We start from the raw sequence: 17,247 nt of genomic DNA on the forward strand, positions 1-17,247 counted from the left end.
AGTGGATAAGAGCTCTTCAGGAAGATCTGAGTTCAAGTCCCAGCACTCACTGTGTGTAACAGGTAATAAGTGTTTGTAACTTCAGTTCCAAAGGGTCCGATGCCCTCTTCTGGCCTCCAAGGCATGGAAGTGGTACATGGACATCCGTGTGGGCAAAACACCCATACACAGAAAACAAATTTGTTCTAAATTAAAAACTAGGCACCAGGTGTGGTGGCACCCAACTTTAACCTCAGCACTCAGGAGCGGAGGCAGGTGGATCTCTGTGAGTTTGAGGCCAGCCTGGTCTACAGAGCAAGGTTCAAGACAGACAGTTTCTCAATTCTACACCTGAGGAAACCCTGTCTGAAAAACAGAAAAACAAAAAAGTTCTTGGGATCACTCATAGCTGGGACTCAACAGCCTAATAATTCAGAAGCTAGTACTAAGAAGATCTGAGAAAGTCCCTCAAGCCGGGGCCAGAGCCGATCCATGACATGTAGTCCCTGTTCCATACCTGGACACCACTGGATGACTTGGATTGTACGTTTTTAAACTCGCTCACGATGTAGGCCAGCAGGTACGTGGACATCTTAGGGGTGGGGTGGAACTCAGTAATGGTCCAGGAAGGGTCTTCTGGCAAGGGCTTGGAATCTGGGCACGGGACAAGGAAGTGCGTGGGCTTCCTGCTCTGCGATCCAGCTCAGGGCAAACCCAGGGCTGCCAGGCTCACCTTTGGGAAGCATGTTAGACAGAGCAGTGAAGCTGCTGGGGTAGATGAGCGTGATGTTGAACATGGCCTTCATGGCTGGCTCATCAAAACATGGAAAGGATTTCCGAGCATCAGCAGCCTGCATCTGCGTGGTGGCCACCACTCTGTCCAAAGCAGTATGTTAGAGAAGGTGCGAGGAGCATAGCTTAAGGGTACAGAAGATGGCTGTCCAAACCCGCTTACTCCCCTTCACGCAACCCCACACAGCCTCAGAATCCTGATCAACCAGCTACCCTGGGAAACCAAAGCTTCCAGATGCCATCTAAGCCCTGGCAGGTTTCACACTGGTGTGAGCTGAGGGGTCCCAGACAATTTTCTCTCCTCTGAGCTTCAGCTTTCCCATCTATCCAAGGAGCCCTTCCACCCCACAGTCCAGTACCCCCAGGAACTGCCTCTCCTACAGATAAGCAATGGAGCTACTGACGCTTCCAGCCCCTCCCTTCCCATAAGCCCCAGATGCAGCCCCGTGTCAGCCCGTGCCCGTGACCTTTAACTTACTTCTTGTTGCCACCCTCCATGTACTCGCTGCGGTAGAAGCCAGCCAGGTCATCAGCCAGCTCCCCCTGGAACTCAGTGTCCATCTCGTACTGATGGCCTTTTACCAGGGACCCCTGCAGGTGCACCACCAGGTACTCAGTACGCTCTACCAGTTCAGTCCTGTCAATGCTAGGTGCCTGAGGGTCACCCAGGGCTCGCAACACCACCCTGTGGTTCTCTTTGAGGGTGTAGTTGAGCTTTTTGCTGTGGATGATGATGACATTCGTGGTCTCATTGCAGGTAAAGCGAACAGTACTGGAACCTTTGAAGATGTACAAGCCCTGCTGGTCGGGGGTGAGGTAGGGTCTCAGAGTCACCTGGTAGGAGTCAGGTATAAGAGTCTTAGGCAAGCGATACTGGTTCCAAGGTTTGCTTTCATCTATAGCAGGGTTGGTAGTTGAAGTGGTGGTTGAGGTGCTTCCCGGGAGCGTGGGGGCTATGGCAGAGTTCTCTGAATTCCTATTCTTCTCTTGAGCGTAGACCACCGACAGAGCTACGATGGTACACACAGCTGCCACACCCAACAGGATGCCCAAGATGCCCAGGGTCTTGGAAATGTAGAACCCCTTGGCCATGATGCTGGTGGGCAGGGAGCTTGGAATAGCTCAGGCCAACAGGAAAGCAGGGCAGCCCCAGGCCAGCTTATATCTTCACAGGGGGCGGAGCCCCACTGCCTTTGGGTTGGACAAATATTAACCAGAGCTCAGGCGAAGGTCACTAGGCTGGACAGGGGTACGCTTTGCCCGGGATCTGGGAGCAGAAATGAAACAGTATGCAAAGTGGCTTCGGGGGTGGTAGAGATGCCTGCTGTAACCAACACAGTGTGTGGTTACTGGCTGCGGGTGGCCTGGATGGTGGGGGGCTGAAGGGCAGGCTGTAGGCTTGGCACCCAGAGGCAGGGGTAAGGCGGTGACACTAATCTACCTGCAAACAGAAATGGAGAGAACAGACTCAAGAGGATGGAGGTTAGACTCAGGGAAGGACTCACCAGGCTCGAGAGGTAAGGCAGACAGAGCAGAATGAAGCCAGTTCCCAGCAGGCCATCAAAAGCGTACTGGATACGCCTGTAGGCTGGGTTCCTCAACAGATGCCAGAGGCCCCCTTGGGACATTCTTCAGATTCTCCCCTTTTCCCTCCTGACCAACTTCTTTTCTCTCAGCTCTCTAAGGAAGGCTAAGTGAATCTCTTTCTCTCTCTCTCTCTCTCTCTCTCTCTCTCTCTCTCTCTCTCTCCACATACACACACACTCTCCTATAAAGAGTTACAGCAGGTGACTTTACATTCCAGAACCTTTTCCTCTCATGCGTAAATGACAGTATTTCCCATTCAGTTTCACCTAGCAGATTTAAGCGGAAGCATGAGCTGTCCCATGGTGGACACTTACAGCTAAGTCTGTCCTCCCCAAAGCATAGCCCCACCCTCGTCTCTCTGTCCTGGGGAGACATGAACACATCACTCACCAACTACATAAAACATGCCCTTACCATTCTCCTTCACCAGTCCTGCCTCCCAGACGGCCACACTGGCTGATGCTCACCCCCATCTCCTCCCAGCCTCTCACAGACCCCACTGTATTATAAACCCCCTGCTTCCAGCAGGCCCCTTAAAACTACTCATCACACGTCGGGCCGTTACATCCCACTGTTGCAAATCTTCCTTTTGTTCAATAGAACTCAGGCCCTACCTTCCTAAGGGAGCCACACACGGTGTGCAGAAATCAGCCCCCTGACACAATCACAGTCACACACACACACACACACACACACACACACACACACACACTCCCCTTCATCTGGCTCCTCTACCTCTGGGCCTTTGCCTGGATAGACTTGTCTTCTCTCTTACCCGATCAGCTTCTATTGATACTTCAAGTCCTAGAGACGCTGCCCACCCTCCCTGACCCCTCCAGCCCAGATGCGTGGTGCACCTCCTCTTCTTCAGATCCCTATACTTCAGCATGAGTTTCTCCCCTGTGTGGTGGTAACATGGGCTGTGGACTTCAGGCTTGTATGAATACGACCATGGCTATTTCTGACCCCTCTCCCCCAGACTTGGCTCTGTGCCAACCACCTAGGTACTCCATATGTATTTGTTGTGTAGATGCCCACGTAAGCAGCTGAGCGAGTGAACAAGTCATTCCAGAAGAAATCCCTTTTTGAAGTTCCCCAGCCTTTATCTCCACCCTGCCCCTTCTCAAACGGCATCTTAAGAGAACGATTAGCCTCCTCTGAGCCCTCTTCCAGCCCATCTGATCCTCCAGGACTTCATTCACCCAGCACCCTGTCCCCTGGCCTTCAGGGAAAAGTGTATTGAATGAGCATATGGTGGGTGAATCAGGTGTGTAGAGCTATCTTCTACTCTGGCTAGCTGGGCCAGCATCTGTGTTTGAGGTATCCGGAACTTCTGATGGTCTACCTTTTAGGCCAAGGGTACACAGAACTCTCTGGTCTCCCCCACCTTTGACAGCCAAGCCCCAGGGCCTGAATCTGGAGCCAGAGTGGACATCATTGCAGTGAACAGCAGCTGTACCTATCAGCCTGGGCTGATGGCCAACGGGCATTAGTGGCAAACTCTGTTGGAAAGGTACATAATGATACACCAGATTGCAGCAATATGGGTTGGGGCCTCAAAGGGTTTCACATGGGCCCCAGGCTTCCTCCAACAAAGCTTCCTTGACAGTGCCAAGAAATAGCCAAGGTCTTATTCTTACAAGCCTGAAGTCCACACCCTAGGGGCCATGCCCCCAGCCTCATACCCCTTCATCGAATCCTCAACTTGGCCTGCATGCCCCCCTATCTGAACAGCAGGCAGATCCACAAGTCCATTCGGCTAATCCCGTCTCCAAACAAAGAGCTAGGTTCTGCCTGGCCCTCCAGTCTCTTCCTGTTTGCTTTGGACATGGACCATGGGCCAGCTGGCTGAAATCTGGAATCCTCTGCAAAGGGCCCTGGTGTCTCGATTTGGCTTAGCTCTAAGAATGGCACCAACCCAGGTTAAGGGAGCACGGATGGACTCTGCAATTTCTCACCTTTGGGAGACTCTAAGAAAAGTCTCTCTCCGTAGCCCCTGCCTTGGCACAGGCTCTTCCACCCAGCAGGCCGTGGCAGTTTAGGGTTTCTGTCACCCTGCCTCGACAGTGGGCTCAGTGGGAAGATTTTCCTGGGTGTGTGGGTGAGACAGCTCTCACTGCCTTCAGAGTGAGACTGAGACTCTAGCTCAGGCCAGTGCCATCCCTGGGCTTGACCCCCTGGCTGCTTCTTTTTCACATCCAGAGCCAGCTTTTCTCAGGCACCGGAGCCTCTTGTCTCTGTCCTTTGTTCCTCGGGTCCTTTGGCTAGGAATACCTTTCCTCTATTTCTTGTCAAGCTCTTATTTATACTTCAAAGCCCAGCTCAAACATCACAAGCTTGCCATGCCCCTAATGTCATACTTCTGTGGTCCCCAGTCCTCATCTCTATCATGTGCGTCACTTAGGAAAAGGCTGAGGCTGTGGCGGCTCCCACACCAGACCCACGCAAAGCAGGCAGACAGCCTGTGCTTCACCAGCACAAAAACGACAAGATGACAGCTAAGGCAGTCAAGGACTCAGACCCTTGCTTTGGGGACAGTTCCACCTTCCACCCTGCACTCTGAGTCTGTGCACAGAAGTGTCTTTGTCATCACCCAGGACGTCATTTGCTTAATATTTTTTCTCAAAACCAATTCATGTTAATTAGTCTGATGGCCAGTAAGGACCCGGATATGGTGTGTTGGTCACTTTTGTTTTTTCTGATTTAAGCTCACCTCATCCCACTGGTGAAAACTGTTCATCAAAGTAGTCTGAGGCCACCCTGCATAGCTGCTGCTGCTGCTGCTAGAGAAACTATCACTCTCTCCTGCCTGATCTGGGATGTCATCGCTTCAGTGAAGGCCTTGTCTGCAGAAAGCAAGTCTCTTGCCTTCCTTCCAATGCTTCCCCCAGTGGGGTTAGGAGCTTTGACCCCACCTGGCAGGTCTCAACTACCAAACCCTGTCTAGAATACACACACACACACAGCACACACATACACACACACACCCCACATACATACACACATGCCATACACACACACCACACACACACTACACACAAACATATATATACACACATACATTCACACACATACCACACACACTCACATACCACACACATTCAGACACATACACACACACACCACACACACCCACACCACATACAAACACATACCACACACAAACATATACATACACACATACCAAACTCACACACGCACCACATACACACACACACACCACACAAAAACACAGCACATACACATACCACACACAAACATATATATACACCCATGCTACACACAAACACACACATACACATACCACATACATATATCATACACAAACACACCACACACAAACACAGCACATACATGTACCACATACAAACACACATACACACACACACACATATATATACCCATACCACACACACACACACATACACATACCACATACACATATCATACACAAACACACACCACACACATATACAAACATATACATACACAAACACACACATACACAAACACATACATATACACATGCCACATATATACACATACCACATATACATACCATACACAAACAAATATACACACTACACACAAACACATACATATATACATGCCACACACAAACACACATACACCACATATACATATCATACCCAAACACACACTATACACACATACAAACACACCCACAAACACACCACATACACAAACATACACACATATACCCACAAACACACCACTCAAAAACATACCACACACACACACAGACACAAACATACCACACACACACACAGACACAAACATACCACACAGACACACAGACACAAACATACCACACACACACACAGACACAAACATACCACACACACACACAGACACACAGAGGCAAGCACAGCACACATACGCACACACTAGGTAGCCTGGGCTCCATAGCACATCTCAGTTCATGGATTCCTCTCCAGAGCTCTCACTCTTGAGTGAGTTCTGGTGTAGGTACTGTGAGGCCAGGCAAGCAGGGCATTCAGGGATAGTGTGTAGGCTCTCTTTCCACTCTGAAATAGCAGTGTGTAGGGCCAGGGTAAAACCAGGCCCCAGAACAGGGCCATTCTGGCTGATGGCCTATTCTCATGTTGCAGCTGGGTTGGGCTGGGCTGGACCAATCCCCAGGGTGCTTCCTCTGGGAGCTCTGAACACTCCATTCCGTGGGAACAGTATTAAACCATGGCAAGTCTACCTCCATGGGCCAGGGCAGTGTCTCTAGAGGGCAGGAACAGAAGAGCTTCGTGGGGTGAGCAAAGTGTACTAATCCTAGAGCCCCACACTTTCTTTGATGGAAGTCGCTTTAAAGGCCACAAGAAGGACAGATTCCCTTCACTCAGACCATGATCAGGAATTGGGAATTGTTCTGGGAAGTGATACTCATAAGATGGGGACCAGCAGAGGCTGCTACAAACAGTTCTGCAGAGGACCCTTGCCCTGCCCTCATAGGTATAACTGAGACTACCACAGGCTCCCTCAAGACTGGACTCAGCCTGAGGTGAGTGGCTACCAGCCTGTTGGGATTCTGGGACAAAGGGCTTCAGGGCAATCAACTTGCAGTGGCCCCTCAGGTACTCTGCAGGGCTTATGTTATGCATATGTCCCTAAGTTCAAATCCTGTGGAGTAGGGGGAGAGTACCATAGTCAAATCCAGAGGCTTAGGCTGAGGCAGGAGGATTGCCTAGAGATCCAGGCCAACCTAGGCTATACAGCTCATTGCTCAGGGATTCCACAACCCGACAAGGCCACAGTTCTAGTTCCTGTACCTGGGCCTGTCCCATGTAGGAAAAGCTCCCTTTCCCCGAAGGGAGCTGTGATCAGTCTTCCTGTGTGGTGCTAGCCCACCTCCTTCTTACTGGCCACCCACGCTGACAGAGGTAGGAGGCCACCTCCTCCAAGCTCCACTTTCACAAATAAACTGGCTGAGGTCCTGACAGGTTCACCTGTCATTCCCTAGACCTCAGACCTGTCAGCCACATAAGTGCCCTGAAATCTCCCAACGGCACACATCATTGTAATCCTCAGACCAGGACTGAGTTTTAAGTCACTAAAGCCCAGACCCTCCAGGATAGGCGGCCTGCTTATTGGAGGTATTCTGCTTGGAAAGATCCATCGGCCGAAAAAGCTTGGGTTCCCACCAGCGCTGCTCCCTGGAGGCCACCGCAGCAGAATCGGACACCTCTAACCTGGCGCGCATTCAGGAGGCAGGCATGCCTATGCATGCGATGATGAGCGCAGCACCAAGGTTCTAGGTAGCAAAACGAGGATAAAGTCTACTTCCCGCCTCCTCACAGAGGCTGGGGCTCAGGGCCAGAGCTGCCACTCTAACCCGACTGGGACTGTAGAGCAGAAACTTGTGTCTTTGCTCTGTGACTTCCAGGGGCCAGCGTGAGCCATCCCAGGTCCTCTACACCTCAACCATTCTGTATCCTCTCAACCTCGGTCTTCTATGTGTCCCTCACCACCAGCCCCCTATCCCTTGAATCTGGCCACCAGGCCCCAGCTACTACCCTGTGTTCCCGGGCTCCAGCCACCCCATGTTCTCCAGGCCTGCCTATCTTCTGTCACCAAGGCCGGAGCTTCCCTCGGAGCACTGCAGACACCTGGAAGCCACGAGCTGCTGGCACCCTCGGGGACCCACTCCAACAGCCTCGGCAGCTCCAGGCCCTCAGTTTACCCATCTGAGTAAAGACAGAAGCTACAACTGTCTCCCACACCCGGATGCCAAGCCCCACACCCAGTGTCCAAACGTCCGCAGTCCATGGCTGCCTCCCCGCACTTGCCTAGGACAGCGCGCTGCTCCAAGCTGCTCCTGCCTTGTGGCCGCTCGCCTGGCCCCACAGTTACAGGGAAGTAACCCGAGCCCACCACTGCTCCGCCCGGATTACACCCGCCCCCCTCCCCCGGGCCCCGCCCGCGCTCCTCCCAGCCTGCCCGCAAACAGCCGCTCCCCCGACGGTGCGGCCCCTGGCCCCCAGTGCGCCAGACCCCAGACCTCTCGCCCTCACCCACCCACACTTCGCGCCGCTGTCCCAGTGCTTCGCCCACCACATCTGGGAGACATCTGTAGCTGGAGGAAGGGGGCTCCCAGCCTTCCCAGCCTACAGAATAATCCCCACAGCTCTGGAGGTTTTCCATACAACTTAATCTGACTATTTCTCCTCCTCCTCCTCCTCCTCCTCCTCCTCCTCCTCCTCCTCCTCCTCCTCCTCCTCCTCCTCCTCCTCCTCCTCCTCCCTCTTCCTCCTCCTCCTCTTCCTCCTCCTCCTCTTCCTCCTCCTCCCTCTTCCTCCTCTTCCTCCTCCTCCCTCTTCCTCCTCCTTTTCCCTCTTCCTCCTCCTTCTTTCTCTTCCTCTTCTTTCTCCTCTTCTTTTCCTTTCTCCTCTTCTTCCTCTTCCTCCTCTTCCTCCTCTTCCTCCTCTTCCTCCTCTTCCTCCTCCTTCTTTCTCTTCCTCTTCTTTCTCCTCTTCTTTTCCTTTCTCCTCTTCTTCCTCTTCTTCCTCTTCTTCCTCTTCCTCCTCTTCCTCCTCTTCCTCCTCTTCCTCCTCCTCCTCTTCTTCCTTTCCTTCTTCCTCTTTCTCCCTTCCCTCCCTCCCTTATGTTCTTCTGGTTCTGCAGTTTAAGTCCAGTGTCTCATGTAAACTAGATAAGTGCTCAGCCATGAGCTATAACCCCAGCCCTTTTCTTTTTTAAAAAGGAAAAGTCTCACTAAATCATCCAGTGACCTTGAACTCTCTGTAGCCCAGACTGACCTTGACCTCAGCCTTTCCAGGCCAAATTCTGGCTAACTTTTGACACCTAGGCTGTCTTCAAGAAGTCAAAGTTATCAGAAGTCTCTAGCAAATAAAGGACCGCACCCTACAGTTTATGCTTCTCATCTCCAGTCTGCTTCTCGATGCTGTGTGTGTCTGCCAGGGCATTCCCTCTCTGGGCATTCCCTCCCTGGGTATTCCCTCTCTGGGCATCTTTTTATTGGCAATTTGAAGTAGTATTTGTATTAGTTTCCTATTGCTGCTATAGGAACACAAACTTTAAAAGACACATGCTTATTTTCTTACTGTTTATAAGTCGGACTCACTGCACTGAAACTTGGGGTGTTGGTGGGAAGCTTTTCTTCTGGAAGTTCTAAGAGAGAGCATCTTTGTCTTTTCCAGTGGCTAGAGGCACCCACATTCCTTGGCTTGAGGCCACCTTTGGAGCAAGGAGTGACCGGTGATGTAGGTCTCGGTTTGACTGGTCTCTCCCATGCGATCCACCCGTTTAATTCAATATTCTCCCCGTTCCAAGTGAGCTGCTGAGCAGCTGAATCTACCCATAGCTCTAATTACTCTGATTTGGAGGCATTGTAAATGGTTAAATCAGCTCTTCTTCGTTCCCCTTCCTCTCCATTGCTAGATAGCTTAGCTCCACTCTTGCCCTAATTGATGGCCAGGGGCTGCTATGAAACTGATCTACTGAGCCACTTGTCCCAGACTGGCCTTGTTTTCTTCCCAAACCGTCCCTTCTTTTGGGATCAGATGGCTGGGCCAGGGTGCCTCTAGGCAAAGCCCTCGCTGTGATCTCAACCGGGTCACAAACCTTCCTGAACGCGGCATGTCTAGAGTGGTGAGTTGCTTGCAAAGTAACAGTCAGTGGGCCCTGGAGAGCCCTGACAGTCAATTTCAGATTTCCTTTTTCTTCCAGACCCACGCTTCCTACTTCCTCCATCATATCTGGTGTGCCTGACAAATCAAAGATGGGCTAAGACAAGCCAAGAGCGAGTAAACCCTGGGCCTCCCTCCCACCTCAGGCTTGGAAGGGAGGGGTGTGTCTTAAAAGGAACCCTGCTGTGGGAGAAGGGATACTGCTGTCTGAGGAAGGTGTGGGGTTGAGAATGAAGGTGGTTTTTGGGAATTCAGCCTAAGGAAGTTGAAAATTTATGTATAGGCTTCTCGCTGCTGTATAATTTGTAGTAGTGGAAAAGAAAACATAGCTTAACCATTCTGCAATAGGGGCTGGGCTAAATAAATTACAGTCCTCTCCTATGGTGACATACTATACCATCATTAAAAACACATCATGTTTTGGCTAAATGGATAGAGACTGTTCAAGGCCCTGGGTTCAATGGGTCCCTACCACCAAAGTAAATGTATGTATGTAATATTTCATATATAGCAAAACATACGTAGCTCAGCAAAACCATGGGAGGATTTTTTTAAAGGAGAACCTGAGAATAAGCCTGTTTAAGTGCTTTAGCAAATCTGAGACCTCTAAAGAAAAGGTCGATAAATTTGACTACATAAAGAATTAAAATGTCAAAATAATATGAGAAGAAAGCATTAAAATGTCAGTGTTACGAGCTGGGAACATAATTCAGTGGGTAAGAATGCCTTCTGTGTAAATACAAGAATTTGATTCAGATCCCCAGCTCCCAAGTAGAGAGCAGGTGTGGCCCGGGCCTCTGGCAGAGCAGTCCGTGCTTTTAACTGCTGAGCATCTCTCCAGCCCTGGTTTTTGTTTTTTGTTTTTTAAAAGACATTGTCTCCTATAGCCCAAGCTGAAACTCACTATGTAACCAAAGGCTGGCTTGAATTCATAAGTCTCTACCTCCCAAGTCCTGGGATTGTAGGCATATGCCTGGCAAGATACTTGGTAACTCTTGATAAAGTAAACAAAGATTTTAACTACAAGATTTTTGTTGTTGCTTTTGCTCCTAGTTCAGTGGTGAAATACCCAGCACACAGAGGCTCACAACCCAGAGACTCTGAGGGCGAGCAAGAGATGGGGGAGGTGAGGCATCCTGTCTGTAATCCTTGCTGAGGCAGGGGGATCTCTATGTCAAGGTCAGCCTGAGCTGACTGAAAAATCTGTGTAGCTCACAGATTTTTATCATCAACATTATTATCAGCAGCAACAACAATAAAGCCGGTTGTGAAGGCCACGGCCAGCAGATCTCTGAGTTTGAGACCAGCCTGGTCTACAGAACAAGTTCTAGAATACCCAAGGGTACACAGAGAAACCCTGTCTTGAATAAAGAAAACAACAAAACCCCAAGCTTTTGGGTGGGTTAGGTGGCCAGAGGCTGAGGCAGAGCTGGGGGAGGAAGGAAAGCAGGTCCCTCCAGCCTTGCTGGTGCAACCCACTGAGCATCCAGAGAGAGAGCTTGGTTTGGCAAGATTTATTTATCATGACGATCACATCTCCCTTCGACCCAGAACTTTCAGAATTGTATCCTACAGAACACACATGCGATGAGGAACTGAGAAGATTTTCTTAGGCAACATTATTTACAGATGGAAGTCTTCTAAATATCCATCAGAGAGGCAAGATGACGGAGCTTACTTGTGTGCCACTGTGGATACAGCTGCAACACACAGGCTCTACACGATGGAACAATCCCAGAGATACATGAAGTAAGAAGTCGTGTGTGTGTGTGGTGTGTGTGTGTGTCTGTGTGTGGTGTGTGTGGTGTGTGTGTGGTATGTATGTGTCTGTGGGGGGTGTGTGTGTGGTATGTATGGTGTGTGTGTGATGTGTGTGTATGTCTGTGTGTGGTGTGTATGTGGGGTGTGTGTGTGTGTGTGTGTGTGTGTGTGGTGTATGTCTGGTGTGTGTGGTGTGTGTGTGTGGTGAGTGTGGGGTGTGTGTGGTGTGTGTATGGTGTGTGTGTGTGTGGTGTGTGTGTGATGTGTGTGTGTGTGTGTGTGAGTGTGTGGTGTGTGTGTGGTGTGTGTGTGGTGTGTGTATGTGTATGGTGTGTGTGTGGGCATGTGTGTGTATGTATGTTTGAGGACACAGTCTCATCTATGCTCAGGCTATCTTGAAACCTACTTGTAGCTCAGGATAGCCTTGAACTTGCAGTCATTTTCCTGCCTCAGCAACAAGAGTGCTAGGATCACAGATTCATGCCACCACACCCAGTCATGTATTTTTAAGGGGAAAAATAGACCCATATCTTGTTTCCATATGTGTGCATGAGAAGTGGAAAGATGCACAAGAAACTGACAACATGGTCTGTTTCCCAGGGAAATGGATGAACAAGATCAGAAAATTTCCCATGTATCCTTCTGTTCTCTGTCTATCTATCTATCTATCTATCTATCTATCATCTATCCATCTATTACCAATCTGTAGGTGTGGATACAAAATACTTTGTGTGTGTGTGTGTGTGTGTGTGTGTGTGTGTGACACACATGCCATGGTCCATGTGTGGAGTGTCTGTTCTCTCCTCCCATCATGTGGATATCACAGATTGAGCTCAGGTAGTTGGCCTCAGCAGCAAGTGCCTTATCCACTAAGCCATCTCACCAGTCCCATCCTTGTTAAACCATATGAATGAGAACAGTATTTATTTATATATAAATTATGTTAAATCAAGAGTCGAGCTACATAAGAAGACCAGAAAAACAGCAATATGAAAGTCCAAAGTTTTGGATTGTTTGCTTATTTGTTTGAGACAGGGTCTCCTATAGTCTAGGTTGGCCTCAAACTTGCTAAGTAGTCAAGGATGATCACGGTTTCCTGGTCCTCCTGCCTCTATCTCCCAGTTGCTGGGCTTACAGGTGTGCACCATGCTCAGCTTACAGGATGCTGGAGGTGGACCTTGTGCATAGGGAAAGCACACTACCAACTGAACTACATTCCCAGCCCATGGTCAAGTTACAGATGAAGCAGTTTGATGTCTGGAGTTTCCCTCTGACATAAATCCAGATGGGGCTGAGAAGCCAGGGGGCACGGCATGACTGATTCAACATAGAGAGACCAAACCACATGCTCAGTGAGCAAGGGTTTGGTTAAATAAATTATGGGTCTCGCCCTGAGAATGAGGCACTGGGCCATGATTTAAAAATAGTAGCTCATGTATTAAAGGCACTTGAAGGACATTTTTTGCTTTGTTTAGCTGCTAATTGTGAAGACCTTTTAAAGTTTTATTTTAAAAAAATTCAGAAGCTGCAAAAAGGGAAGTCTGAGTAGCTAAATGCAAAATTTTCTCCATTGGAAAACAAAACAAAAAAATCACAAGGGCTGGACATGGTAATGTGGCATTGGGGACCCCTGTAATCTCAACACTCTAGAGGCTGAGGCAGGAGGATTGCCTCAAGCTCAAGGTCCAAATGAACTACACGGCAAGGTCCTGTCTCAAATAGGAGGGGCAGAAGATTTTGCTTAGTTGGTAAACATTTGCATAGCCTGCAGGAAGGCCTGGGTTCCATCCTCACCAGGTGTGGTAGCATACACACATAACCTCAGAACTCAGGAGGCAGAGACAGCGTCAGAATTTCAGGGTCATCCTTGTCTACACAACATGTTTGAAGCTAATCTAAGATCTATGATACCCAACCTCAAAAGAATAAAATGGAGAGGGGACAGGAGAGATAGTTCAGCAGTTAAGGGGATTGGTCATTCCTCCAGAGGACCTGGGTTCTGTTTGTAGCATGTGTTGAAAAAAAAAAAATCCAGTGCCCTCTTCTGGCCTGTGCAGGTACAGCACACACACAGCACATAGACATACACACAAGCAAAACAGCTATAACATAAAATAGATAACAGAAAGGTAAATAAATAAACACCCAAGAAAAATTAAAAATAACACACAAACGAACACCACCACAGGGGAAGACAAAAGGAATAGTGGAATAGTTTGTTGGTGTGAGGGAACTAGCCACAGTGGTGACTGTGGAGGCTTGGAGGTGGGTATGTTCAAGGGTTGCCCCATAACTCAAAAAAAAAAAAAAGCCAGATGTGGTGGTGCACACCTTTAATCCCAGCGCTCAGAAGGCAGAGGTAGGTTGATCTCTGAGTTCGAGGCAGCCTGGTCTACAGAGTAAGTTCCAGAACAGTCAGGGCCTTACAGAGAAACTCTATCTTCAAAAAGAATTATTTTATTTTTAAATTATGTAAATGAGTGCTTGTCTGTGTGGGGTTTTGTATGCCTGAGTGCAGGTGCCCTCTGTGGCCTGAAGATGTCATTGGACCCCCTGGAGCTGGAGTTATAAGTGGTTTCGAGGTGCCATGAGTATGTGTATGTGGAGGGGGGTTGGGGGGAAGGCAGGGGGGTTAGCCTAGCTGGGCTGCTCTTTTCAATACGCTTTGAAGTTTGTTTGTTTTTTGTTTTTCGAGACAGGGTTTCTCTGTGTAGTCCTGGCTGTCCTGGAACTCACTCTGTAGACCAGGCTGGCCTTGAACTCAGAAATCCTCCTGCCTCTGCCTCCCAAGTGCTGGGATTAAAGGTGTGCGCCACCACCGCCCGGCTGCTTTGAAGTTAAATGTCTCATATGCAACTTTCTGCTTGTAGCTGGATATTTACAACTAAGCTGGAGGTGAGCATATAGCGAAAGCTTAGCATCTCTGACACTCTGGGTTAGGTCCTTAGCACCACACACACCCCCCTCAATAATTTGACACACATAAACAGTAAGATTAATATCAACAATCTTCAAAAGGTCTTACAAGGTGTTTGAGAAACACATACATTATAAACTGGACAAAGGATTAGAATCTAAAGTTCTCAGAAGAAGAAATAAAAAGGCCAGTGGACAGAGCTAAGATGGTCAGCCTTGATTACATTCAGGAAACTGCATCAAAAACAATGAGCTTCCGCATGTGATCTTGGCAACTGTTTAGACTTGTTCCCGACATCTAGAGTTGGACAGGGTGTGGGGCGTTCACACATTCCTAGGGGACCAGTGACTTGTTCTATTAAGATGGAAAAACTGCAAGGTATATAAATTTTAAATGCATATACTTTGTGAGCTGGTGACCCGGTTTGGGGTTAATTTATGCTAAAAAAAAATGGGGTGGGAGGAGCCAGGACTAACAGACAGGCTGGGGTAGGAGGAGCCAGGACCAACAGGCAGGGTAAGACTTAACTTACTGCCTTTGCTCCTTCTTACAAATGTCTGTCTTAAGGAAGGAAGGGTTTATTTTGGCTCTGAGTTTGAGAGAGGATCCAGTCCTTCATGGTGGGGAAGGCTTGGCGGCAGGAAGGCGAGATGGCTGACCACACCAAATCCTGTAGTTAGGATACAAAGAGAACTGGCACCCAGCTTGCTTTCTCTTTTCCCACTTTTTATTCCAGCCCACACATTCAGGAGGAGTTTTTCTCCTGGGAACTAAATCACGTTAGGGATGCACACACCTCTGACCTTCTGAGGGTGTCTCCCTCTTATAAGGTTCCAAGTCTCGTGACGTTGACAATGAGTATTCATCACCATGCTGTCCAATCGGCCCGTTAACAGTCCACAGGAAAGTGTACTATTGTTGGGTTTAAACTTCCTGCGTGACCTCACCTGAACTCTTAGCCTCCCACCTCTGCCTCCCAGTGCCGGGAACACAGGCATGTGACACAGGGCCTGATGACCGCAGTATGTTTCTAAGTAACAGAAAGCAAGTTTCAAAGGCTGGAGAAATGGTCCGGCAGTGAAAATCTCTTGTTGCCCTTGTTACTCTTGTTAAGAACCTGAGTTTAGATCCCAGCATCCACAAGACCAGTCACAAATAACTGTAACCCCAGTTCAGTGGAATCTAATGCCCTCTTCTGACCTCCAAAGGCACCAGGCATGCATGCAGAACACATACATGCAAGCAAAAACACTCACATACCTAAAATAATTTAAAACTTAGCAAGTTCCAATATGACATTCATGTATTCATGTGACACACTTGTACACACACACATACACACACACACATACACCACTTCAACTTGGCATGGTGGCACATGCCTTTAATCTCAGCACTCGGGAGGCTGAGGCAGGCGGATTTCTGAGTTCGAGGCCTATACAGTTGAGTTCCAAGGAAGCCAGGGTTACATATAGAGATGCTGTCTCCAAAACAACAACAAAAGAGAGGAACCACTTTCTGGAGACACTGACTTGTGCCTGGCTATGAGTGCCAAGAAAATAGAAACGAGACTCTGCAAACCGTCAGCCCCCTTGGCCTCCAAGGGCCAGCTTGATGCAGGAGGCTGTTAGAGAAGGGAAGTGATTATATTCAGATGAATTCTTTGAAATTCACCGAGTTTTGAAGCACTCTCCCATCTCTACCCAAACCATTAAGATATTACTTTAAAAAGGAAGGGATTCGGTGTGACTCAGGGGATAGCTTGTGTTCAGTGTATGCCAGACTTTGGGTTGGATTCAACCTCTGCACGGAGAGAGAGAAAAGGGAAACTGAGTTGGAGGAAGGCGGTGACATGGCAGGACAGCGCTGGTCTAGAAGAAGGCTTTTGTGCAGCCCCTTAGTGCCAGTTTGATCCTGAGGATACAGGACCCTGCCCATATGCTTTTCACCTGTCAGAACCAAGTGTCTCACACTTGTCACAACAGCAAGGAAGGCCCCTCACTGTGACCTGCAGGCAGTCTTCATTCAGACCAGCAGATAGGGGACCTAACTGGGTGGAGTCTTGAGGGCTAAGTTCTTACAACAGAGAACAGTGGCTGGACAGATACCGCTTGACCTGGGTAGCCATCTTAGGCATGGGCGACATCTTGTCCACGGTGTTTCTTTTCTCATTGTTATGGCAAAAATATTTGACAAAAGCAGCTTAAGGAAAGAAGTGTTTGACCAGGTGGTGGTGGTTCTCGCCTTTAATTCCAGCACCCAGGAAGCAGAGGCAAGCAGATCTCTGTGAGTTCGAGGCCAGCCTGGTCTACACAGGACAGCCAGAGCTACACAGATAAACTCTCTCCTGAAAAAGAAGGAGGATAAGGGAGGAGGAGGAAAGAAGAGAGAGAAGGAGGAAGGAGGAAGCAGAAGAAGAAGGAGGACGAGGAGGAAGAGAAGGAGAAGGAAGAGAAGGAGGAGAAGAAGAAGAAGAATTTATTTTGGCTCCCATTTTAAGAAAGTCTATTAGGCAGCAGCAGGTATGATGTA

At 49.0% G+C, this 17,247-nt stretch overlaps 1 protein-coding gene across 1 annotated transcript in view; it reads right to left on the reverse strand.

Moving 5' to 3' along the window:
* Window positions 1-17,247, reverse strand: part of Anpep (alanyl aminopeptidase, membrane) — a 43,214-nt gene that overhangs the window by 16,035 nt on the left and 9,932 nt on the right. Inside the window, exons 2-4 of the mRNA XM_034520361.1 lie at window positions 1,250-2,212; window positions 713-855; window positions 497-633 (exon numbers count right to left, since the gene is read on the reverse strand). Of these exons, the coding sequence (XP_034376252.1) occupies window positions 497-633; window positions 713-855; window positions 1,250-1,863 (894 nt within the window). The 5' untranslated portion in view covers window positions 1,864-2,212. The remainder of the gene's footprint in view (window positions 1-496; window positions 634-712; window positions 856-1,249; window positions 2,213-17,247) is intronic.

Source organism: Arvicanthis niloticus, chromosome 1 (assembly GCF_011762505.2).
Source record: "Arvicanthis niloticus isolate mArvNil1 chromosome 1, mArvNil1.pat.X, whole genome shotgun sequence".
In the NCBI taxonomy this organism is placed as follows: Eukaryota; Metazoa; Chordata; class Mammalia; order Rodentia; family Muridae; genus Arvicanthis; species Arvicanthis niloticus.